General features: G+C 34.2%; 1 protein-coding gene across 1 annotated transcript in view; it reads left to right on the plus strand.

Annotated features, from left to right (window-relative positions):
• Positions 1-6,887: 6,887 nt before the first annotated feature.
• Positions 6,888-26,111, plus strand: part of LOC132561906 (A-kinase anchor protein 9-like) — a 99,466-nt gene continuing 80,242 nt past the window's right edge. The window contains exon 1 of the mRNA XM_060226618.1: positions 6,888-6,977. Within this exon, the coding sequence (XP_060082601.1) occupies positions 6,888-6,977 (90 nt within the window). The remainder of the gene's footprint in view (positions 6,978-26,111) is intronic.

Below are 26,111 nucleotides of genomic sequence, written 5' to 3' on the forward strand. Positions count from 1 at the left end.
TTCCAGAAAGCAATTACTTTGCATGATTGAAGACTGCAAGTCTTCTGGCAAAACATATATTTAAAAAAAAAATAGATAAATAAAAAAAAACAAGTTAATTTCATTCAAGAATGGTGGAAATTTATAAAATTCTCCAAATTTCTTTTTTTTTTTTCTTCTACTTTTTAATGTCAGATTTCTTCATCTTTGTAGATTTCTCAATATCAAATACTTCTTACCAAGCCAGAAAAATCTTTAAAATCATTTTTTTTCCAGTGTACACATTTGAAAACTATAAGGGGTATGTAATTTATGTAAAATCCCTAGTATGAATGGATACTGTCCTACAAAAGGTATTATATTGTTTACATGTGGATAGTGATTCAGCTTTACAGAACCAATTATCCTAGACTTACAGATATACATCAGGAGGCAGTCATAAGATATTGACACTGATACTGAAAAATTACTTTTAGAAAGTTTCTATTTGAATTCAAGGGTCATTTTCTGTCTGACAACTTAGAGATTTTATAACAGATTAAATTGATGCTCACTCTCCATGTCATATAAAAGTTTGTTACTGGCATATATGTAAGAACTTTATTGTGTTTATATCATGTAGGGTCACTATTGCATTGTAAAAACTTCAGCGGAACACCAATGTTATCTCAGGTTGGATGAATTATGGTCTTATATTTCGCAAACGAGTGACCAGCTTTGCGGTCAGTCTCCTAATTTCTCACAAAAGCTGTTGTTAAATTTTTATCAAAGTTAAAGATTAACATTCAAAGAAAATGGACATCAGGGAAAACAAATTGGAATTTGTAAATACACTTTGTACAGTGTAATTAGGATTTGGAAAGGTCAATTTGCATTATTTTTAAAATCTATAACTGAAAAGTTAAAATGAGACATTTTAGGAAAACCCATTCACAAACAATTAGATCAATGGGAAATTATTTATATTTTTTTTGTCGGCTTCCATTAGAGTATAATAGAGGCATGGTAAAATAAAAATACTCCTTCATGAAAGAAGGCAGTGAATTATGTATTCAATAAATCCAGTATTAAACCTGCAAAACACTGGGTTTTCTTTCAGCTGACATGGCAAGTAGGAAGCAGATTTTATTTGGAATGTAAGACCAGACTTGTACTTCAAATTTGCATTAAAAGTTAATTAATAAGGTTGTGGGAATTAAAACAAATCAGTACAGGTAATATTGGTGAAGGTTTGTAATATTTAGACTGGTAATAGCAGCAAATCAACACAAAAATTGTTTTAACTTTTAAGACTGTTTCACATGACCAATCACGGATAACGTTGTGGAAAAAGACGCCAATGTGATTGGCTGAGGAGGATTTCAGTTCGTTTCGTGATCCCTGGTACGGGAATTAGATCACGGTATTTCAGTAAGACTATCATTGCCCGAGTAAAACCTCCTTTTGAAAGTTGAATTACAATGTATGACTGATTCACAACTTTTACAATAGATTAGATGTATTACTGAGATTGTGTTGTTCACCTAGTGTAGAAGATTGTCATTATACATGTATCAGCAAACCACTAGAATAAGTATGGCTCACAGTCACTCCTTTAGATATAAGTATCGGTAGATCACCATAAATCCTGATTCGATGATCGGAGAGGCTTGAGGTTACCGTGGTATGGGGCTACTGACAATAGGTGTAATGTTTGGATTGTAAGTCGCTATTGATTGACAGGGATATAGGAATTTGTTGGACATGTTTACCTAGAGTTAGAGAGATAAAACGTTTGTAAACAAATTTGTAATTAGGGTATGACTTCTGTGCCCTGTGTCATCGGGTGTACACAGGTGGAAAAGTCTTCTTAAAGGTACAAATTCAACAAGTACAAGGTCTCATTTGATATAAGGACGTTAAATTTTTAAATGGGTAGAAAGTTAAATATGAGTACAGTGTAATTAACAGAAAATATTACAGAAAATTTCTGAATAGATAATCTTTTTCAATAAATAAAGGCCATGTACATTAAAATTTGTTGATGAAGGAATGTTTTGTTTCTGATTGGAAGTACTCCTCCATTACCAGAACTCTCTTGTAATAAGCCTGTGCATTGTAAGACGTCCACTCAAAAAGCATACTATATGGATCAACTTTGAATCAACAATTTTTAATTTCTAGAGCTGCCAGTCTGCTGGAATCAGATTAGAGATAACGGGCAAAGACCCATTGAAACAACACTATTACTGTGGTATGATAGTTTTCTATTGTCTATCAATTTAAGATGTGTTTGGGTTTTGTTTTGGCTTCACATCCTGTTAACAACAAGAGTCATTTGAGGATGTGCCAGGTTTGGAAGATGTAGAAAATTTAGAGTTTATGGATAAAATCCATGAGCTATAGGTGGAGGACTGGTGACAAAGACGGTTTGACACCTTCTGAAATAAGATGAAGTGATTGTATAACATAATTATACTTGCACAGTTTTATAATATATTCCATATTTTGTTTAAGATTTGATTTTACATCTGGCTTTAAGGCATTAATTTCTGAGACACTTCAAATTTTGCTCCAAAAGTAATCCAAAGCCAAGTAATTCCAGAAAATATGAAAATAGAATGATTGAAAAAGTATTGAAATATTGTCAGGTGACTCCAGAAGTAGCCAAATATTGTCAGGTGAATTCAGAAGTATTGAAATATTGTCAGGTGACTCCAGAAGTAGCCAAATATTGTCAGGTGAATTCAGAAGAAATGAAAAATTGTCAGATGACTCCAGAAGTATTGAAATATTGTCAGGTGACTCCAGAAGTATTGAAATATTGTCAGGTGACTCCAGAAGAAATGAAAAATTGTCAGATGACTCCAGAAGTAGTGAAATATTGTCAGGTGACACCAGAAGTATTGAAATATTGTCAGGTGACTCCAGAAGTATTGAAATATTGTCAGGTGACTCCAGAAGTATTGAAATATTGTCAGGTGACTCCAGAAGTATTGAAATATTGTCAGGTGACTCCAGAAGTATTGAAATATTGTCAGGTGACTCCAGAAGTAGTGAAATATTGTCAGGTGACACCAGAAGTATTGAAATATTGTCAGGTGACTCCAGAAGTATTGAAATATTGTCAGGTGACTCCAGAAGTAGTGAAATATTGTCAGGTGACACCAGAAGTATTGAAATATTGTCAGGTGACTCCAGAAGTATTGAAATATTGTCAGGTGACACCAGAAGTAGTGAAATATTGTCAGGTGACTCCAGAAGTATTGAAATAATGTCAGGTGACTCTGAAAGTCATTCAGTAGGATGATTCAAATATAATTCAGCATTTCTGCTAGTCATTATCATTTATCAGTTTTACCTTCAAAATACCAGTGAAATGTAATGAAATCAGGTGACATAATAACACAAAGTGTATGTTGAACAAATATTGTAATGTATTGATTGGACCTCTTTAGTTGTGGGACAGAAGTAAAGAATTTTAATATTTAATGTCAGGTGACATTTCTGAAAGTCAGATTAATTATTAATAATTTATGAATGTCTGTTAACAGGTTGAGGAAAGTGGATAGAAAGATCTATTCTCTCAAATATATTTTTTTATTCAGCATTTCTGCTAGTCATTATCATTTATCAGTTTTACCTTCAAAATACCAGTGATTAATATGTAGAGTGAAATTAAGTACTTCGAAATACATAATAACACAAAGTGTATGTTACAGAACAAATCAGGCAATGTAATGTATTGATTGGACCTCTTTAGTTGTGGGACAGAGAAGAATAAAGAATTTTAATATTTAATCACAGACAGGTGGTAACAATGACTCTCTTTAAGGCTCCATTTCTATTGAGAAGGAAGTCAGATTAATTATTAATAATTTATGAATGTCTGTTAACAGGTTGAGGAAAGTCATACACTTGACACCTCCATCATACAGTCATACCGGACACCTCCCTTGTACAGTCATACCTGACACCTCCCTGGTACAGTCATACATGACACCTCTCTGGTATAGTCATACCTGACACCTCCATCATACAGTCATACCCGACACCTCCCTGGTACAGTCATACCTGACACCTCCATTATACAGTCATACCTGACACCTCCCTGGTACAGTCATACCTGACACCTCCATCATACAGTCATACCTGACACCTCCATCATACAGTCATACCTGACACCTCCCTGGTACAGTCATACCTGACACCTCCCTGGTACAGACATACCTGACACCTCCATCGTACAGTCACACTTGACACCTCCATCATACAGTCATACAGTCATACCTGACACCTCCATCATACAGTCATACCTGACACCTCCATCATACAGTCATACCTGACACCTCCATCATACAGTCATACCTGACATCTCCATCATACAGTCACACTTGACACCTCCATCATACAGTCATACCGGACACCTCCCTTGTACAGTCATACCTGACACCTCCCTGGTACAGTCATACATGACACCTCTCTGGTACAGTCATACCTGACACCTCCATCATACAGTCATACCTGACACCTCCATCATACAGTCATACCTTACACCTCCCTGGTACAGTCATACCTGACACCTCCTTCATACAGTCATACCTGACATCTCCATCATACAGTCACACTTGACACCTCCATCATACAGTCATACCTGACACCTCCCTTGTACAGTCATACCTGACACCTCCCTGGTACAGTCATACATGACACCTCTCTGGTACAGTCATACCTGACACCTCCCTGGTACAGTCATACCTTACACCTCCCTGGTACAGTCATACCTGACACCTCCATCATACAGTCATACCTGACACCTCCATCATACAGTCATACCTGACACCTCGCTGGTACAGTCATACCTGACACCTCCATCATACAGTCATACCCGACACCTCCATCATACAGTCATACCTGACACCTCGCTGGTACAGTCATACCCAGTCATACCTGACACCTCCATCATACAGTCATACCTGACACCTCCCTGGTACAGTCATACCTGACACCTCCCTGGTACAGTCATACCTGACACCTCCCTGGTACAGACATACCTGACACCTCCATCGTACAGTCATACCTGACACCTCCCTGGTATAGCCATACCTCTCTTACACAGTTTAATGATGCCTTGCTGAGGAAGTCATACATTCAGTATATGAACAGAATTAATTGCTTCTTGTTATACACATGGCCAGAACACTGACGTTTGTTGGTGAGATGATACCGAGACACCGGAAGAGTCACAGAGACAGAAAACCTGTCAATCAATCATATCTAGTTGTTTAACCAGTGAATGAGGACTTAATTGGCTAATTTGATGGTGTCTGTTAGATGGTGTCAATGCTGTAGACCATGGATAAGGGTTTTAATGCTGATATAATCTCAATAAAATATATTGATCTTCTGTCGTCGTGAATTCAGGAAAATTTTTAATGCTTTGTTTGCATGAAGTTGATGGTCAATATTTCTAAATCTCCAGTCTAATTGATAGCCAGAAATTGATTCTCTGTGCAAATTCATGAATCATTTTGATATGATCCTATGTGCAAATTTATTAATCAGTTTAATACAAAAGAAATAAATAAAGGGTAAAGTAAGGTAGATGAAATATTTACAGTACAGTGTTTAATGGTTCTGTAAAATAACCATCGACAACCATTTCAGTAGAATCTGCTACCTGTATGTGTTAATGATGGTCTTACAGAGGGCTGACATTCTATATCAAAATCTAATCCAACTTCCATTTTTATATTTATTTAAATCTTTCATATTCAAGAATTTTGTGATAAAGATCAATTTTATTTGAAAATGAAATGAAAAAATATCTTTTCTTCTTTGATATAAATGATTTAATTTTTCGTATTTCTGTTTTATAAATTTTTGGTTTTGCTTGCTCTGTTACTTACAATATTCTGACCAGATTATATATATATATACAGACGATTAATAAACAATACTTATCATTTTACCTACCTGTGAAATGTGACATTGTGTTTAAATCTGTATGAATGAGCTTATGTCATCAGAGTTTTAAGTCAGAATATTTGTATTACTAATCCTCCCTTGTCTCGTATACAAGTATTGATTTACAAGGTATAATATTGATCTGACTACACTTTTCTGAAACAGACTATAGACTAGCTTTATGGAGGGATTTTCACTTATCTTGCTACGACATGTATTCAATTGCTAACTGTATAAAAAAAAAGTCAATAAAGATATGTGACTGAATTTACCAGCCATGGCTGCTGGTTACAGGTGCTTTGACTTCAGTTGTTGTACAAATAAAACTCATTTCCAATTCATAGAAAAAAAGGAAATTAAGATAAAAATTTCATTTTATTAAAAGTACACCATGTAAACAGTAGTTGTAGTTTATGTGACGGCCGGGTGTCTCTCAGTTAAAATTAATGTGTATTAGCCATTCAAGTATGCTTAAATAGATATACAAAACCCTATTGTGGTCCAGTTCCACAATACGGCTCTGAGTAGTGGAAGGACAGACTTTAGTAGTGGACTCGTGCCAATATATATATCTGATCAGGGCTTTACGATCCCGCTTGGTCGAGTGCAGACCCGTTTGTTTAGAATGTGATCGTATTCATCTGAGCTCTTGAATGGTGTTGATATGTTGCTAGCTATGGAGGGAGAGAAATCATCTGCATGTTGTGGGGCCTAAAATATGCAATTTTCTCTTAGTAAGGAAACTAGGAACAAATATTTCCTTAAGGATTTTGTGCTTGTCTTAAGGAAGACTTGGAGTACCTGTAAAATTCACACCTGTCCATATGTGCTAATTACCTACCTGTGAATATACATCCACATGCTTTGCTGGATAGAGAGAAGGAATTAGATTTATTTATTGTTTAGGGATAAATAAGGATATGGATAGCTTGTCACAATTCTGAGGAAGAATAACTTCCAATATGGATCCAGCTTCAGATGGGAATAAGGATGACTCCTTATTTGCTGAATTAGGAGGGGCCAAAAAAGGGCCAGAGAGGAGCATGTTTCAGGTATGTAGATGCATTACACTAATTGTATACTGTGTGGTTTATAGGAACAGAGTCGTGTAGCTCTCTCAGGAACAGAGGGAGTGTTAGTCTACGATAGATACACAAAATGTATGGAAATGAAAGTGAAACTCCAGGTGGGATGAGGAGAGGAGGGGGGGGGGGGGACAGATATAAGTAGATGAATCACGTTGCATTTTAATATCAGACTCAAGATTTAGTTGAAGAAATTGAAATTTTTTAAAGCGATTTTCTCTAGAATATTTATTTCCACATTTTATTTAACACTATCTGTGAACAGAGTTTAAGATAACTGAAATATAATACTACTGCATACAATGAGTTTCAAGATCGTGTGTACTTTATGGATATTATCACAAATTTTTTTCGTGAATATACAGATACTTGACAAGTCAGATATTTAGTAGTGTGTAATATGAACATGATATAAATGCTAACGACATGCAGTAAACAGGTGCTTGATTCAGATTTAATTTCAATTGAACTATGATTTTCACAGTAAAGTATATAGGGGGTTGATAACTACATAATGAAGGTAATTGGTGTTAGATTTGAAAAGCTATGGGTCACTGGTGTTTCTTTTACTTCAAACATCGGATTTAGTTTCAGATTAATTTAATGTGTAGTAATCGTTACATTGGTGAGGGTGGAGACAAGGATTTCTCCATATTCAGGTCTTACAAGGGATTGAGAGGTAGGGGGTGGGATTACTTGTTATCAAGGTGTTACATAGCCAAGCCATTGTTATTCTATACAGGTAATTTACAGGTACATATGTACTTTACTAGTAATTACAGTTCTCAGTAGTATCATTTACCTTATATTTCATAAAATCATGACAGTCATGTTACTTATCATTACCACTATAAGCCCATGCTTTATCATTAGTTATACAAAGTCTATTGCTGCTTAGTAGAATTACCAACAATTGTTACCCAGTTGACCAGTAATAAGCCCCACCCCCTTACCATATTCATCTGGAAATGAAACATTCCAATTTTGATACATGTAAGAAAAACAAAATGGCCGAATTGCAACCATCTTGGATTTGACAGTGAAAAATGATTATTTCCTAAAAGAAATTTTGGATTTCATTTAATTAAAAGCAAGAACAAAGAATAAAAGAGAAAGGAAGCAAGAAGGTCAAACAATGGCGAGCGCCAAAATCCCCGTGGGATCTCGTTTTTTTAAAAAGTCATTATCTATGTAGTATTGACGGTAATGGTATTGTCTGGGTTACTATTTGTATCAACATTATATTAGCACAATTGTCAGTGTAGGTATTTAATCATCTAATAACGGTTTGTTGTTGGAATTTGCTTGTTATTAGCTTCTACCGTACTGTTTCAATGTAGTAGTGTTGTATTGATTGATATGAAAATTGCAGCACTATACAGGTGATTAAGATGTTAATATTATATCTGTCCAAAGGCTGATTTCACTGTAGGCGTTACAGGTTGTATATGGTGTTTTACAGGTACCACGGTACGCACACACACAAGTGTAGTTCTGGAATTACCGTATTTACTGTAATGAATGCCCATATCGCATTCCCAAATCTTGGCCAGCCCCTGTTACATTCTATGGGCGGTCAGGTGGCGCAGTGGTAACACTCTTGCCTTTTATGTCAGGTTTCAATTCCCAGAACAGTGTGAAAAGACATGGAATCGCCTGCCCAACCTTGTGGGTTTCCTCAGGTACTCCGGTTTTCTCTAACCGTAAGATCCCTTGCACACTTCCCTTCAGGCCAACAAGAGTGATTAATATATGATAGAAAAATTGATTTTGCAATTGTTGTAGAATACAGTTTATTTATTCATTCTGATGGGCTGGTTGTTTTCATTATTTGTATTTAAAATAAGTGTAAGGGTGATTTTAAATTACACAGCATGTACTGTAGTTTTTGTTTGATAGAACATTGGGTTTACTGACAAAAATCTTTTGTCCAGTAAAAAAATCTTTTTTCCAGTTTGTTATTAGTAATCTGGTCATAAACTGACGTACAGTTCAACACAGAAAACAGAGTTCATGAATTACATCAAAATTATTGATTCATCTTTCAAACTGGTGTACGTTAACCACCATGTAAGTAAATGGTTCACAGAAATACTGGGTGGGGCTGATCAGCATTGTACATAATTCAGTCAAGTACAGAATATATACCTGGGTGTATATAAATATTATTGTTTTACTGCCTCTCAAACTCTCCTTGTGACTCTGATAATTAGACCACAATATAAACTGTCATTGACTAGATCAGTCTTGTGTTTCTGTCTGTAAAACAGGGATATAAAACTATACAAAAGACTAGGAGGTAATTTTTAATCCTGTATCCAGTCAGGATCAAAATTTTAAGGTCCTTAGCATCACTGAAGAGTCCTAGAAGAACGAAACAGCTGTATGATGCAGTTTAATTCATTGTTTGGTTCTAATGTATCTCACTCTAGGTGCTATTCAATTGTGTGTCCTTTTTCTTACAATTCAGTCAATGAAATATTGCATCCATTTTATTCTACCCTCGATACAAACTTGTCAGCAGGTACTGATTCACCAGGCTTTGAACCGTCAATTAGTTGACATTAAGAACAGAAAAAGATTTGCAGTTACTTTCTCTTACTTAAAATGTAATTAATTTCCTGGTATGAACGATGGATGATAGCATTTAGTTGATAATAGGAATTCTTCTGTTAGTTACAAACACTGCATTGATTGACTTATTTAAAGTCAAAATTGCTGCTTTTACTAATTTGTTTTTCGAAATAGATTCTGCAAGAAACTCTTTAAAAAGCTTCAGCAGTGATAAGAGTCTGATCTATCATTAATCGAAGGTTAAAACCAAAGAAGTTAACAGAATACATAACATGTTCTGGCAAAGTGGATTGGAAGTGAATTTTCTAATCATCTTTACAGGGTTCCACTTGTACTTTAAGTTAGGAACACTTTCTGATAACAAATGTTTATAACTGCAGAACTGTCAGTGCAAAAAGGTCAAACAAGCATTCTGACTTAAGACAAGAATATAGATGACAACTAGAAAGTGCAACTTCAAGGCTTAAAAGTTTGAAATCTTTGAGTGGAATCTTTGAGTTGGTGGGGAGCTAAGTCTGATTTGATGTCAGGGAGTGGGTTTATGGGTGTCTTTCTTCTACTAGGTGTGTGTGGGATTGTTATAAGGCCTGTACTTATTGCCAGTTTTGTACATCTATGGCCAAGTGTTAAACAAAGAGTAGCAGAATTTACTTCAATACATTGTTACCGTCTGGTGGGGGTTTTTTGGTAAATTATCTGTTTACAATCACGTCACATTATTTTTGACCTTAGTGTACATAGGATTTAAGTACAGCCAAAAAATTTGGTTGTGTCTTGTACACTACGAATATCAGTGCTAGTACACTCCACACTGGTCATCTGTCTGGTGAAGATGGCGGTGTAGTCATCGAAAAGCCACACTTCAATCTCCTACTGATTGTGTTATAAGAATTTCTATTCTACTTATTACTCTTGTTGAAGGCAGGTTCTTCGAGTGTCAGATCTGATCTGAAACAGAAACAAGAACATTGTAACAGATTCTTTTTATACATTCAACAGTCAGGCTTTTTTTAGTATTATAATCATCATCATTGTCAAATTAACATTATTAATATGATGCTAATACAAATATACACTGAACAGCTTAATGTCTGGCCCTGGATTATTCTCTTCACTAAAACATTAAAGCTGAAATGGTAATCGTGTATAGATATTTTTATTGTTGTTTAATGTCATTTGTTAATGTTTACATTAAAGTATTCAGTATAACTTTCACCAATAGTGGATTTAATTTGACTTATAATTTTTAAACAGGTGAACTGTGGGAGAAATGGTATAGCTGTAGAATACAGCTTAATATGGCTGTGCCCCACCCCACCTATTTTGTCAGGGTTTAAAACTAAAATCAAGTATATCTGTAGTAAAAATTATTTGCAGATACAATGACACTTTAATTAATCATTTATAAGAATTTTTGCTTACAGGTTTGAATAGAAGAATTGAAATAAAGATTTTTTTTTTTAAAAGAAAAAATTAGATTTTTTCCCATTGCCATTGTATATGTCAATCCCATCATAACATTTATACCTGTTGTAATTGGGATAGGAAGCTTTGTGTAGGATTGACACAAGTATTATGTAGCGGAATTTAAATCAAAGATCAATATATGGTTGTACTATTGAATCTCGGAGAGAGCATTGTTAGAGACACCTGATCGTATTTCATTGTTTTTTGTTGAAGAATTGCCCTTAATGTCTGATTTTTGATGCCATTGATAAGACCAGACATTCCTTAACATATCCGATTCTTTAACTGTTGTTCAAATATCGGTATTGTCAGTAAGTGCACAACCTGATACCAACCACCTGAAGTAATTTGAAAATTGTAGACGAAAAATTACTTATATTTGATTTAATAGACTGATTTTTCAGGATGGATGAATATTGAATCTGAAACTTTCTCAACTTCTGACGGTTTTTGATGTACAGATAAACAACCGAATTAATACTAGTACCAGCTATTTCTAAAATTGTATCAGTGTTGTTGTTGACGTGAATCAATACAAACTGGAAAATGTCTGTATCAATAGATGCGTCTGAAGTATTTTCGACGACTCGTAAATGTAACTACAGAAAGGACATTGCTGTATGTTATCACAAATAAGCCCGCTCCCCTAGTTAATAAAATATTGATTAAAAGTAGGAGGTGCTACACTGTGAGTATCCACCTCATATGTTAGTGTCTGTCATCTTGCCAGACCATTACATACCCACTAATCACTGATGACTTTTAATATATATACTGTTATTTGTTGACAATTTGGGTGTGAAATGCTATTCCAGATCCTGAATTTCACTCACATGTTACTGTTGATTGGGCTTTGTTAATTAATTCTACAAAGTTACAATTTTGTATTTTATTAGCTCAGTGCTAATTTCTTTCTAAGCACAAGCTGTTTTATATTACCAAACCTTAAAGTAAATCTATATGCGTCAGATTCTGAATTCCACCAACAGAATAGGTGAAATCTAAGACTAATTTTGGAGGGGAAGAGTTGGGAGGCAAGGTGGGGGGGAAGAGAAATATAAGTAATATAGATACACATTCTTTTAGAATTGGTTTGCTATTTTTACAATAATAATAATAGATGCAAAAGGAAGGTTCACATAATTCTGATGATTGGAAGAATCTGGGACACACAAGATATTTACACGTAACTAAATGTGCATGTAATTCTTGTTTGGACATAGTTATTAGCCCACCTTCCCAAAGGTGAGCTTATGTTGTTACAGCCGTCTTACCTTCAGTGCCTACCATTATGTTTATTAAAAAATAATTTTTAATAACCAGATTGGGAAACCCAGGACATTGCATTGGGCCTGCAGTTTACTGGGATGAAAGGTTACCAAGTTGTTCAAATGGATAACCTTGACTCAGTGTCCAGGTCACAAAAGTTAAATGAGTTAAATTGTTCAAACAACCTTTTCCAGTAACCAAGACACCCACAGTTTTGTTATTTCACCTGTATTATTTATATATACTGTAAAGTAAGGGTAAGATTTTGTGGTATACCAGAAAGCTACCTGATTAAACTCTCCCAATCATGTTGTGTCTTTGTAAACTGCAGAGCAGGTGAGAAATATCAGCCCATTGGTCTTTGTTGGTTAAAAAAGATAGTCTTTTTTTAAGTCTTTTAATACATGATGATGTCCAGAGTCAAAATTTTAAGTGATGGAAATTGTTTACAAACTCATGATCCATCATTGGTTTCTATGAATTAATCATTCATGGATAAAATTGATAAATTGGTACACCACTCATCAAAAGGTTGTAGAAGATAATAGACCTTCACATTGGGTTAATAACCATAGACTAGCCTAAGCAAAACAAGGAAATGGTTTGTCCTAGTCACCTAATGGTTCAGGAAAAGTTAATGGTTTGTCCTAGTCACCTAATGGTTCAGGAAAAGTTAATGGTTTGTCCTAGTCACCTAATGGTACAGGAAAAGTTAATGGTTTGTCCTAGTCACCTAGTGGTACAGGAAAAGTAAATGGTTTGTCCTAGTCACCTAATGGTACAGGAAAAGTAAATGGTTTGTCCTAGTCACCTAGTGGTACAGGAAAAGTAAATGGTTTGTCCTAGTCACCTAATGGTACAGGAAAAGTTAATGGTTTGTCCTAGTCACCTAATGGTACAGGAAAAGTTAATGGTTTGTCCTAGTCACCTAATGGTACAGGAAAAGTGAATGGTTTGTCCTAGTCACCTAATGGTACAGGAAAAGTAAATGGTTTGTCCTAGTCACCTAATGGTACAGGAAAAGTAAATGGTTTGTCCTAGTCACCTAATGGTACAGGAAAAGTTAATGGTTTGTCCTAGTCACCTAATGGTACAGGAAAAGTTAATGGTTTGTCCTAGTCACCTAATGGTACAGGAAAAGTTAATGGTTTGTCCTAGTCACCTAATGGTACAGGAAAAGTAAATGGTTTGTCCTAGTCACCTAATGGTACAGGAAAAGTTAATGGTTTGTCCTAGTCACCTAATGGTACAGGAAAAGTTAATGGTTTGTCCTAATCACCTAATGGTACAGGAAAAGTTAATGGTTTGTCCTAGTCACCTAATGGTACAGGAAAAGTTAATGGTTTGTCCTAATCACCTAATGGTACAGGAAAAGTTAATGGTTTGTCCTAGTCACCTAATGGTACAGGAAAAGTTAATGGTTTGTCCTAGTCACCTAATGGTACAGGAAAAGTTAATGGTTTGTCCTAGTCACCTAATGGTACAGGAAAAGTTAATGGTTTGTCCTAGTCACCTAATGGTACAGGAAAAGTTAATGGTTTGTCCTAATCACCTAATGGTACAGGAAAAGTTAATGGTTTGTCCTAGTCACCTAATGGTACAGGAAAAGTTAATGGTTTGTCCTAGTCATCTAATGGTACAGGAAAAGTTAATGGTTTGTCCTAGTCACCTAATGGTACAGGAAAAGTTAATGGTTTGTCCTAGTCACCTAATGGTACAGGAAAAGTGAACGGTTTGTCCTAGTCACCTAATGGTACAGGAAAAGTAAATGAATTGGATTTTATATGTTGCTTCAATGAACAAATAATGAATTTTCTAAAAAAATATATGACAAAATGATAAAATATTCCATTAATGACAGGTCAGATAGTTTCTTGTGGTACCAAAACAACTGTTATTGATTGGTGCTGTTTTGTAATCAATATGTACTTATAACGTAGAGTGTTGTCCACGAAGAACCTGTGGCAACTCTCTGTATCAGGCCATCTGTTAGAACTTCAGACCTTGCTGAAGTGGCACAGTGATATGAAACACAGGTGATCTTATATTGATGCTTTATTTGCTCCAGGGCAGAGCGCCTCATGGAATCGTAAACAAACATTGCATGTTTATTGTTTTAAAGCTAGCTTTACATCGTCTGATCCTGTTTTAATTTCATACTTTCTGTGGTACTGTAATTTCCCAGAAAAGTGATCACTGGTGTTTACCAGTGTTGGTAAGTGTAGTCAGTATTTGGTGCTAAGAATGTGATTAGCAGACTAAATTTGTTGGTCTGGGTGTCTTGAAATTGATTGATTGATCCTGAATTACTGAAGGGTACAACTACCAACATCCAGAAACTTCTGTTAAACCACTAAGCAATATTTGTGGGCCAATCAAATTGTTCCTTTCTCCATTTAAACGTCTGATAAACCACTAAACAATATTTGTGGGCCAATCAAATTGTTCTTTCTCCATTTGTTGCCCATCCATCCTTTGTCTTTCCTTAAACAGTTCTTGTTATCACTTCTACTAGAGAAGCACTGGATGGTTTATTCTCAAATTTCATATGTAGGTTTGCCTTGGTCCCCAGTTACATAGTCTAGTTTTTAAGCGATTTGTAAAAAACAAAATGGCAGACAGACCTCTTGGTTTCTAACAGTTATTGCTGTTTCTGCAGAAGCATTGGAATTTGATCATTATCTGTAGCCTCACCTTAGTCCGAAGTTGTGCATAGTCCGTTTTGGTACTAACTGGGAAAATGAGATGGCCGACAGGCAACGATCTTAATTTCAACAACAAAATATTGTTACACTGTTCCTTGAGAAGCACTGGACTTTTAAAGAACAAATAAAGATCATACAATATTACAGCTGTACATGTTATTTCAGTGGAGGCTTAGCTAGGAAAGGCTGAAAAGTATCCATTGTTTGACCTATATAATTAAAAGCTATGTACATTATTGACACCAATATGAAAGGAGTAAAGATGGATCCATCTGTAATATAGGTAAGGATCTTATAAAACAATGCAGAAGTTCAGCCAGCCCTTAATTAAATAACGATCATTAATATTTTGTCTTTATTGACTTGGATATTATCTTTCATATTTGTGTAAAATAAACCTATAGTTGGTATGAAATGGACCTCTTACAGAACAGTTCAGTTTAAATATTAGAGAAATTTAACGGATTTGAATGGATTTTTTTTCAAATTTAATATAGATTTCTGAGAGAGTCAGAACATTGTATTGTTGTTCTGTCAATATTATTTTCTTTTTTAAAAAAATAATAAATTTAAAACAGCTAAAACTGTGAAAGCTTTTTGAAAAAATTAAATGTTTTAGAAACTAAAATTGATTGTCACATCCATTATCAGGGAAACCATGTTATTGACCTGTAAAGTACAAATGTCTGTTGAAGGAAAGCATGTTGATTGATGTTCTTCAGCATGTTGGCATTAATTTTAGGTTAACATCCAGGTCTGGGAAGAACCCTAGGAAACACAGCTGGGTTTGTTCCCGAGTATCCGTAGATGACTTTAGAACAGACAGCTATAAATCAAATACATAGTGGTTATTATTAAAATTCGTAAGAATTTTTAATATCATCAGTAGAGACATTTTTCATCAGTCTGATTAATTTTACTTTCATGTATGAGTAGAAATGTTTTAATCAAAATCACAATGACTGCAATTGATGGTACATGATACAATGACTTTCAAATGACTTTCAAAAAAGGAGGTCATTTTTGTCCAATATTATATAGATTTGTTGAAGACTGATTTTTCTTATTGAAATATTTACCAGGTATATGTTAATGACCCTGTAGGAATGTGGAGAAGATTTGAAAACTGATTTAGAATGGTATATATAAGCTTTTGTATGAAATATATGTAATAATTAAACCGAAGAACTGGATGCAAGTGTTAAGATTTATGATATACAAAATCTGGAATAAAACGGACAAAGACCTGCAAAAATAAAGGAATGCATTGTTAACAGGTAGGAATTTGTACAGGTTTTTTTTTATCTCACTTGATGTCTTTCTTGATCATGAACGTGATACACACCAATAGCTCCACAGATACTTTGGAGATCTCTGTCCTAGCTGGGGAAGAATATCCCAGATCTATTCCCTACTTGCTGGAACTTGCTTTGGGCAAATTGTCCGAATTTATGATTATATTGTATAGAAGCTTCCGTGTCATTTAGAACACCTTGATCAAGTTTGCAGTGTATGGGAAGAAAGCCCCTAGTCAATGACCAGGTCCATTATAACAACACTAATGTCCTTCCTGTTGAAACTGGCAGCGTTGACGGTATTGACCAGACCAGGTATCACTTTGAAGGTACAAGCTGTGAAAATGCAATCTGTTTAGTGATAATTGAAATTTCCGCTATAGAACCATTTATCGTCTGTGACTTAATTTTGCTGTCAAAATTGAACATGAAATGGTGTTATTTTCTCCCAGGTAAAAATTGTTTGAACATGTTTTTCGGATATCAGTAGAAAAGAGCGGAAAGCCATAAAATATAATGATTAAATGTCGGGAAATTTTTCACAATAGAATAAATTGAGTGTATCATGGAATTTTTTTTGTGTTTCACAATATCAAGTGATTGTATCTGATATTGATCAAGATTGTTGTTGAATTGTAGTGAGTGCATGAATATCGAATAATAATTTTTTCTGCTTTCTGTTTTTTAGTACTATTACTGTAATTGGAGAATAGATTATCCCAGTGTAGACTCTCGGATAGTTTGTAAAAGTTTTCACCAGTGTTTGCCAAATTATACATCATTTTTATAAATTTTTGAAAAGAATTTATTTCACTTTTAAATTTTCATTGCAAAGGAGTCCTTTGTTTTTATTATGCATAATTTTTTTATTTCGATTTTTTGTGTATCCAGCAAAACATACATCAGATGACAATATATCAATATGTTCAGGAAATAAAGGTTGGTATTTCAAGATATTTCATATCTACTTAGGTGTACATGCATCCTGATTTACCAAAAATAAACAAAAACCAATAAAGTGGGGAGGGGGGAAGTGGGGGGGATTTCAAGTGAGGAGTTTTCTTTTCTTTCCCCCACAATTTGATTTTCTGGTGTCCAGAAGTTTTCATAATAAAAAATTAATTTGTGTACTGAATTGTTACAGAATTGTGTCAGAATGGACAGATGTTTGATATACCTGAATGTATTACCAAGCTATTATGGTAGCTTATTGTCAATATAGTGTATAATGTATGACTAAAATATGTTTGGTAAAATCTACCCTGATAATTCTGCCAAATACTTCATTGATCTGGCTGATTGATCAATTGGGGCTATTGATTTATATATATTAGTAATGGTTGGAGGTCAACCCCTGATAAGGTTATTAGAGAAGTCTGATTGACAGTCAACACACCAGATGGCAACACAGGTCGGCCCTAACATTTACCCATTGTTTAAGAAGATTCTTAATGCAGTTTGAACATTTGGTGCAAATTGTTTTCCTTGCCTGTCATAATACATGTACATAATATATTTATTTGAATAAAAAGATGACATTTTGATTCATCAATTCTAAATGGTTTGCAGCAATTCTCCGAAGTCTCGGTCACTTACGGAATTGAATGATCTTTTCTCGAAGAAACAATAAAATCTGATAATAAAAATGATTTACAAAGTTGTACAAAAATATTTCTATTACATTTTTTAAGGAAAACAAGCACTGAAGGATTATTCTTAGTAGAAATAAGTAAACCAAGAAGCAATGAATCTCTCATTTGTCATAAGTTTTGGAATGCAGTCTTGTTGATGATGAACCCTACCTATACTGTGTTTTTTAGGTTGAAATATAAGTGTATTGTACTTCAATTTGAAACAATTCTGCTTTGAATTAGTTTTTCATTCACACAGAAAGATGTGTATTAGTGACCTTGATTGAAAAGACAGTACCTTCTAACGGTAGTAATTTAATCACATAGAGTAGATGTCACCACTTTGGTTGTCTCAGTGTGATATTGACTATGTACAACTTAACACGCTCTCTACAGCACAGATATAAACAAATGTTCAAAAGGTTACCAGAAAAACGTTTCAAAACAACGGCAGGAAATTTGAACAAAAGTACTCCTGCAGTTTTCTAATTTTCACAAAAAAAAAAGAATTCTTGGGATAAGAATTCTATTTTCAAATGGTCAGGAAATGGACAGCAATAGATTTTTAAAATCATAATTATTGATTAGAACTGAATGACATCACAGCTGAAATTAATCAATAACTTTAAGTTAAGATTGGAAATTTTCAACAATTCAAGGATATAATGGGACTGATAAGGATATAGGGTCTGATTAAAAAAAAAAGATTAACAAATTTCAAACCTGTTTTTTATTGGTTAATAGGTAGCCTACAACAGATTTAATTATATGATTATACCAAACACAATAAATACATTTTGTCATAAATATTTAGACAAGTGGTTTTCTTTCTCAAAATCTTTACAATCTGATTATCTTTATAATTCATCTTCTCTTGTGATAGAGTAGTAATGGTAACAGTTGTTTTAAGGGAGTGTACTTTTATAAACAGTCAAACTTACCAGGTTTTGTAAGAAAGTTTATTGAATATCCACTGTTGTCTTTTTTCCTGTTTAAAGTTCTACAACAAAATTGATAATTGATATTTATATAGAAAGAAATAGTTAAAAACAAGAATGGTAGACAATTTGAGCAGATTTTTACCTTATTTTTCCTTGACCTTTGGTGCTTGTTAAGTTGAAGAATATAACAGTCCTCTGTAGTATTGGAAGTTATGTGCTTTTGCGTGGCAATTATCACACCAATTATGAACCACAATTATGTGCTACTGCCAGTGCCAAGATCTTGTACCTGTAGATCGACACACAGGTGTGGCTGAATTCTGATGAACAGGTAACATACATGCATATGTCCTGCTCCAATGTTACTTGTGGAAAGGGTCCAGGTTGCATCATTAAAAATTCATAACAGAGGTTCTAACATTGGAAATCAATTGTACAGAATCTTGTACAAGAACCAATGGACTTCTTCTGATACCAATCTCCAATATGATTGAGCTGCTTTCCTCCTTTATAATGTACCTGACTTTTGCTTAGAGATTTGGCATTTCTTTAGAAGGTTAATTTATGCAGCTCTCTGATTGGTTCATCTGACTCCCAAGGGACCTAACAGGTATCATCCAGAATCTTCCTACAGATGGTGCTAGTTGTCTTGAGATCTGTTGTGAGTACAGGGTTTTTAGTCCTGCACTTTTTTTTCTACTTTTATATCAATTTATGGAATTTATATACTGTCGTGGAACTTTTTGGAACAGTGATGCTTTTTTCTACTTTATTTTTGGAATTCAAGGAATATTGATTGAAATTTTGATGACTTTATATTATGAACGTGATCGCTTATCAAGTACGGTACTTGAATGAGTGCTAATAATTACATACAAGAATGAGAAGACATTTGGAAATGTTGAAGGAAGATCAAAGAATATTAGCTCAATGCGAATATATATTTACCATTGTTCAGGAATACAAGGAATAATTAGTTAATCATCTGATAAGAGTGAAATGGCGTTTTATTTGAAGGACCCCTTACAGCTTGAGAACTTGAGTTCAGATCTAGACACTCAGCACTCTGCACACTGTTTTTGGATTAATATTTAGAAATCTACAAAAGAATATGTAAAGAAAAGTGAGATTTCCAACTCAGGATTTTAAACAAGATTTGTGGGATTTACTGACGGCTGTGATTTTACTACTTAAATATTCGAATATTTGAAAATCTTCGTTATTTTATAAATTTATTTAAAAGTATTTATATTGATGTCTACCTTAATTTATCACTGTGATATTCTTGAAATTCTTAAAGACAACGAAAGGTTAATGAATTGTGAGATGATTACTGGTATGTTCCTTTATTTAGCCTATTGCTGATATGAAGCATTGGAATGAAACCTTTGAAAATTGTTTATTTTTAATTTTATGAAATGTTTATATCTATTTATTGTTATAATTTATTAAAAATTAGGAAGTTTACATGTTAACATTTATTACTGTTCAATATTCATAATATTTCAAAAAAATATTTATTTAAAATATTAATTGATTTTGTTTATTGAAAAGTATAAATTATTATTGTTTTTATTTATTTCCTAAACAATAGAAGATCTCATATTTTGCAAATGTTTTCAATAGAATAAAGCAGCTAACTAGGAAAAATGGATAAATAAGCTGAGACTAAATCTGATATTTTATGGCGACGGACAGTGAATGATTCTGAAGAGAATATTCAAGACATTATGATGTGTGTTAGTTAGGAACTTTGTACTAGATCCATCACCACATCCTGGCCAACATGTTCCAGATAGATTCTATGAGGCTTGTCGGCCTAGAACAAAGGGAAGGGCTTGTACTAAGCTGGCTTCCTGATGGATTAATGATTGAAGTATCCAAACAAAAGGTCAGTATTACTATGTAGATTTCAATGAAAATAAATATGTAAAAAAACTGGATATCAAGTAGAAGATATTTAAAATCAAACACGACAACATCGTGGGTATTAAAGAAAACTAGTCTAAATCAAAAGTAAGGATTGATGTTAGGTTTCAACTTGGACACTTTACTGTGCTCTGAAATGTCGTGATATTTGTTCATCTCACAGATTTCCCTATCTAGAAGGGCAATAAAAATTGATAAAGACGTACTTCTATCAGGGGAGGTAATACTTGATGTACCTTGTTTTGGTACTTGTTTGATTAGTGCAGGACAGACTGATAAAAGAAGTAGTTGATGGTAGATGTAGTGTGAATCTTCACTAACTAACAGATGTGGTCAGGAATCCCATAAAATTTCATCAAAAGTTATTTGATTAATCTGATACACGGGCATTGTCAAAACTTTTTCTGGTTATGATAAAAGTTGCCTGGTTAGGATCAAGTTTTGTTTATTTTCAAATGTCATGTGACTTGCTTGCTATGATCATGGTTTCAGTAAGATCAAATATTTTCTGGCTATAATCAAATGTCTGGCTGTGGTAAGATGTTGTCTGGTTGTGGTAGGATGTTGTCATGCTGTGGTAGGATGTTGTCTGGCTGTGATAGGATGTTGTCTGGCTGTGGTAGGATGTTGTCTGGCTGTGGTAGGATGTTGTCTGGCTGTGGTAGGATGTTGTCTGGCTGTGGTAGGATGTTGTCTGGCTGTGGTAGGATGTTGTCTGGCTGTGGTAGGATGTTGTCTGGCTATGATAGGATGTTGTCTGGCTGTGATAAGATGTTGTCTGGCTGTGATAAGATGTTGTCTGGCTGTGGTAGGATGTTGTCTGGCTGTAGCAAGATGTTGTCTGGCTGTGATAGGATGTTGTCTGGCTGTGGTAGGATGTTGTCTGGCTGTGGTAGGATGTTGTCTGGCTGTGATATGATGTTGTCTGGCTGTGGTATAATGTTGTCTGGCTGTGGTAGGATGTTGTCTGGCTATGATAGGATGTTGTCTGGCTGTGGTAGGATGTTGTCTGGCTGTGGTAGGATGTTGTCTGGCTGTGGTAGGATGTTGTCTGGCTGTGATAGGATGTTGTCTGGCTGTGGTAGGATGTTGTCTGGCTGTGGTAGGATGTTGTCTGGCTGTGATAGGATGTTGTCTTGCTATAAGATGTTGACGGCTGTGGTAAGATGTCTGGCTATGATAGGATGTTGTCTGGCTGTGGTAGGATGTTGTCTGGATGTGGTAGGATGTTGTCTGGCTGTGGTAAGATGTCTGGCTGTGGTAGGATGTTGTCTGGCTGTGATAGGATGTTGTCTGGCTGTGATAGGATGTTGTCTGGCTGTGGTAAGATGTTGTCTGGCTGTGGTAGGATGTTGTCTGGCTGTGATAGGATGTTGTCTGGCTGTGGTAGGATGTTGTCTGGCTGTGGTAAGATGTTGTCTGGCTGTGATAGGATGTTGTCTGGCTGTGGTAAGATGTTGTCTTGCTATAAGATGTTGACGGCTGTGGTATCGCTAATATTGTTGGAATATGATAAAATAATTTGACAGATGGACAGATTTCTATATATAAATTTTCTAAATAAAAAACAAAAGATCTAGCTGAGATAAGTAAAAGACAGTTACCCAGAATTTGTCATGGAATGAATATACATACAGACACAATTCTGGGAAGGCACTGTTAGCCAATTTTGTAATCCTTACATAGAATATCTTACCATGTCTGTGAGGTTAGAGAGCAATAATCTTCCAGATTAAACTGGTACCAGATTTGATTTACCTTTGTGTCGCAAACCAGGCCATTAAAATATGTAAACATAAGTTATAACAATCTTGTGATGTGGACATTTAAATCTTATCTAAACACTTACAAATATTGACATTAAGTTTTGACTTGTGACATTGTGGGGTTGTATACTTGACAAACGTGTTGTAATTCTATTACATACATACCTGTCTTATTTGTGTTCCAAATAAAAATCGTACTTGGACTATGGAGGATATTTTAGCAAAAAGTTGGGAAAACCTGAAATTATTTGTCAGTTAAATACTTACAATTTGCAATTTGTCAAGTGGTCTCTCATTAAATATATGTTTACTGGGATAAGTATTGACAGAGCTATATATAGATACTTTCTAGGTCACATGACACTGTAGTAATTTTGTTTCGCGTTGACAATTGCTATGTCAGCATTTGGCATTTCTGTCACTAACGTGGAATAGCTTTACCAATTAATCAGATGATAGTTGTTTTCAGGAATCAAGATGAATAAACAAATGAAATGAGAATTATGTAGAAAATTAAAAAAAAAAAATGAAATTTATTATCTGATATGAAATATCACAAGTAAAAAATAAACGGGCTCGGGCTCCTGGTAGCTGTAAAGAAAGTAGAATATACTGTTGGTCGTCCAGGCTTCAGGAGTTGGTGTTCTTTTTAGATTTTCAACTTGTTAACGACTTTTTATGAGACCTCTGTTAACCACTAAGTATCCTTTTGAAAACCTAGAATGTTTTCATTTCTGTAATAATAACCATAACTTTAGTATGCATATCGTCCACTAAATCCCACTGAGAGCCCAATAACCCCCCAAAGGGAACCCCTCTACACACATATGAACTTTTTTTTCACCATTGACTTACCAAGTATTTTTAACATCATTACATAATGAATATTGACCAGATAAATTTGTTGATTGAGATAAGTTTAGTTCCTTTTTGAGTTTCAATGACAGAAATGTTATAAGAATATTGTTTGATTGTTCCTCTATAGACACAAAATGAGGAAATTTACACATCAATATATAAACCTGTTATAAGGTATACATGTAATGGTTTTTAGGAAATAATACAAGTGTTTCTTCTGACCTTTCATTCATACAGACAACAAATAAAAATCTGTTAACCATTCAGTGCTTTGTTTAGGAAGATGTTGTAACTATATGCAGAAGGTTTCAAAAATTGTCAAAGAAAATGGCTATAAATATAAGTTTTAAAATCATGGAAAAATGTTAAGTTGGAAATTACATGTTTATATCAAAGATGTACATTCCAAGAAGACCCTACTTACCTCACATCAAAAAAGTAAGTAATCAGAAATTAGATACAGACAAATAATATACAAACACATACTGAAATGTCATCTCCCCCCCCCCCCACCCCCCCCCCCCACCCCAACCTTTAACCCCCATCATTTTTTCAATCGGAAATGAGGAAGGGGGCACTTATCTGCGTTAAAGGGAGCAGTCTGATGGACATTTTCTAATTATCACTTCAAGATTCAGACCAAAACTTGATTTAGATTAAAAACATTTTCCTTTATTATACTGATCAATGCTGTCGTATATTTCTGATCTTTAATGCTATGAGAACTACATCTAGGCGAAATCAAGTACAGGGTAAGTTCAATTATGGGTCTTGTTTTTAAAATTTAATCCAGCCATCTGCTTGGTGATAACTACAGAAGTGTGGATGAGTGTAAGGTATAGAGTTCCTCGTTAGTCTCGCCTGTATTTACCTGAGTAAAACCTATGACTGACACTAATGAGGAAATCAATAATCTACCTGTCTTAAGAAATGCTTACCTTTGATCATACAGAAGTACAATACTCTATATTAACCATTCTGTATGCACAGTGAAGGACACATTAGACCAGTGCTATTAATTATTAAAAAGAAAACACCTGATTGTCTCCCCTTATTCACATGCCAGATTACAATGTCTAGTTTTCATTACTTGTAATTTCAGAGGTGTCTTAATTAAGGATTACTTGCCTTGTTTTAGATAATCAGCTGTTAATAGACATGAAATATGCCTGATAAGTTCTTCAAAAGTGGTGTTGAATAAATGTTGTTTCATCTTTTGTTTTGTATTGATAGAAAAAAAAAATTGTTCACTGAAATATTTGAATTGAGTGGTCAAGATGAAGGTCAATTCAGTACTACAAGAAATATGCAAAATGAAAACATTTTCAAACTTCCAGACATTGTCTATATCCTTAAGCCAGGATTACATTTACAATGGACATTTAAAAAGGAGTAGATTATTAAATACAGATTCTACAGGTAATTACATTGGTCCTAAAATGGACCTCACCTGTTTATTTATATATCTTTAGTAGCATTTTGTATTTTAAAGTTTTCATAACTTATTCATTTTAACGACATTTTATCAAATTAAGCTTCTTAAATTATTGATTTGAATGGCCTTTTTGAGCTAGTATTATGATTTACATGTTAATTTCATCTGAAGGATCAATGTAAGTGTAATTTGATTGCTTAAAGGATAAATTCAGAACTTCTGTATAGTGTCTTTGAAATATCGCTTAAATATAGTTAATAATCATATTAATCAGCATTTATATAATAATACCTTACAGGTTTTTGTAACCCTGTTTCTATGCTATTGAGATGTTTGAATGACTTCATTGTGAAATGCTGTGTGTTTAATCATCCTGTTAATAGCTTTATAAAGGAGATTTCTGTCTTACATAGACCCTGCCTTACAGAGAAGGTTTAATTTCACCGTATACTGATTAATACAAAGGTGAATTGTCAGGGTCAAAGACATGCAAATCTGAATATGATATGTCAGCACTTTATAGAGTTGTATTCACTGAGGTCTCAGGAGAGTTAGAGCCAAAATAGTAAATACTGAAATGGCAGCTGAGGAAACGAAGCACAAGTGAATACAAATGTAGCACCTTTTAATTCAAATTAAATTAGGTAATTAAGAGCCAAAATTAATTAAACTGCATCATACAGCTGTTCTCCTTGCTTGAAGAGATTAAATTGTTAAAGCCTAAGAGGCAGTTAAGGAAAATATGATTTCAAATTGGAAGAAGTAACTGTCAAAACCAAGTGGGAAGGCACATTAAACAATTAAAGAGATTGGAATTCAAGAAACAATTCTAATGGAAATATTAAGTTAATTATCATTATGAATGACTTATATATTATTTCAATAGTGCTGATGTAGTGGGGAGACTAAGCATTATCAATACATGAGAAATTGAAACACACAATCAAAGCCAGTTTTAAAAACAAAATAATATAATTGATTTTGAGGCGAATGATAGGCAAGGCTTAAAATGGAAAACATCAATTAAGGTTACAGTAAAACATCAATTAAGGTTACTGTTACAGTAAAACATCAATTAAGGTTACTGTTACAGTAAAACATCAATTAAGGTTACTGTTACAGTAAAACATCAGTTAAGGTTACTGTTACAGTAAAACATCAATTAAGGTTACTGTTACAGTAAAACATCAATTAAGGTTACTGTTACAGTAAAACATCAATTAAGGTTACT

The sequence above is a fragment of the Ylistrum balloti genome, unplaced genomic scaffold, assembly GCF_031769215.1.
Source record: "Ylistrum balloti isolate Yb309-2 unplaced genomic scaffold, AGI_CSIRO_Ybal_v1 Utg371306, whole genome shotgun sequence".
Taxonomy (NCBI): domain Eukaryota; kingdom Metazoa; phylum Mollusca; class Bivalvia; order Pectinida; family Pectinidae; genus Ylistrum; species Ylistrum balloti.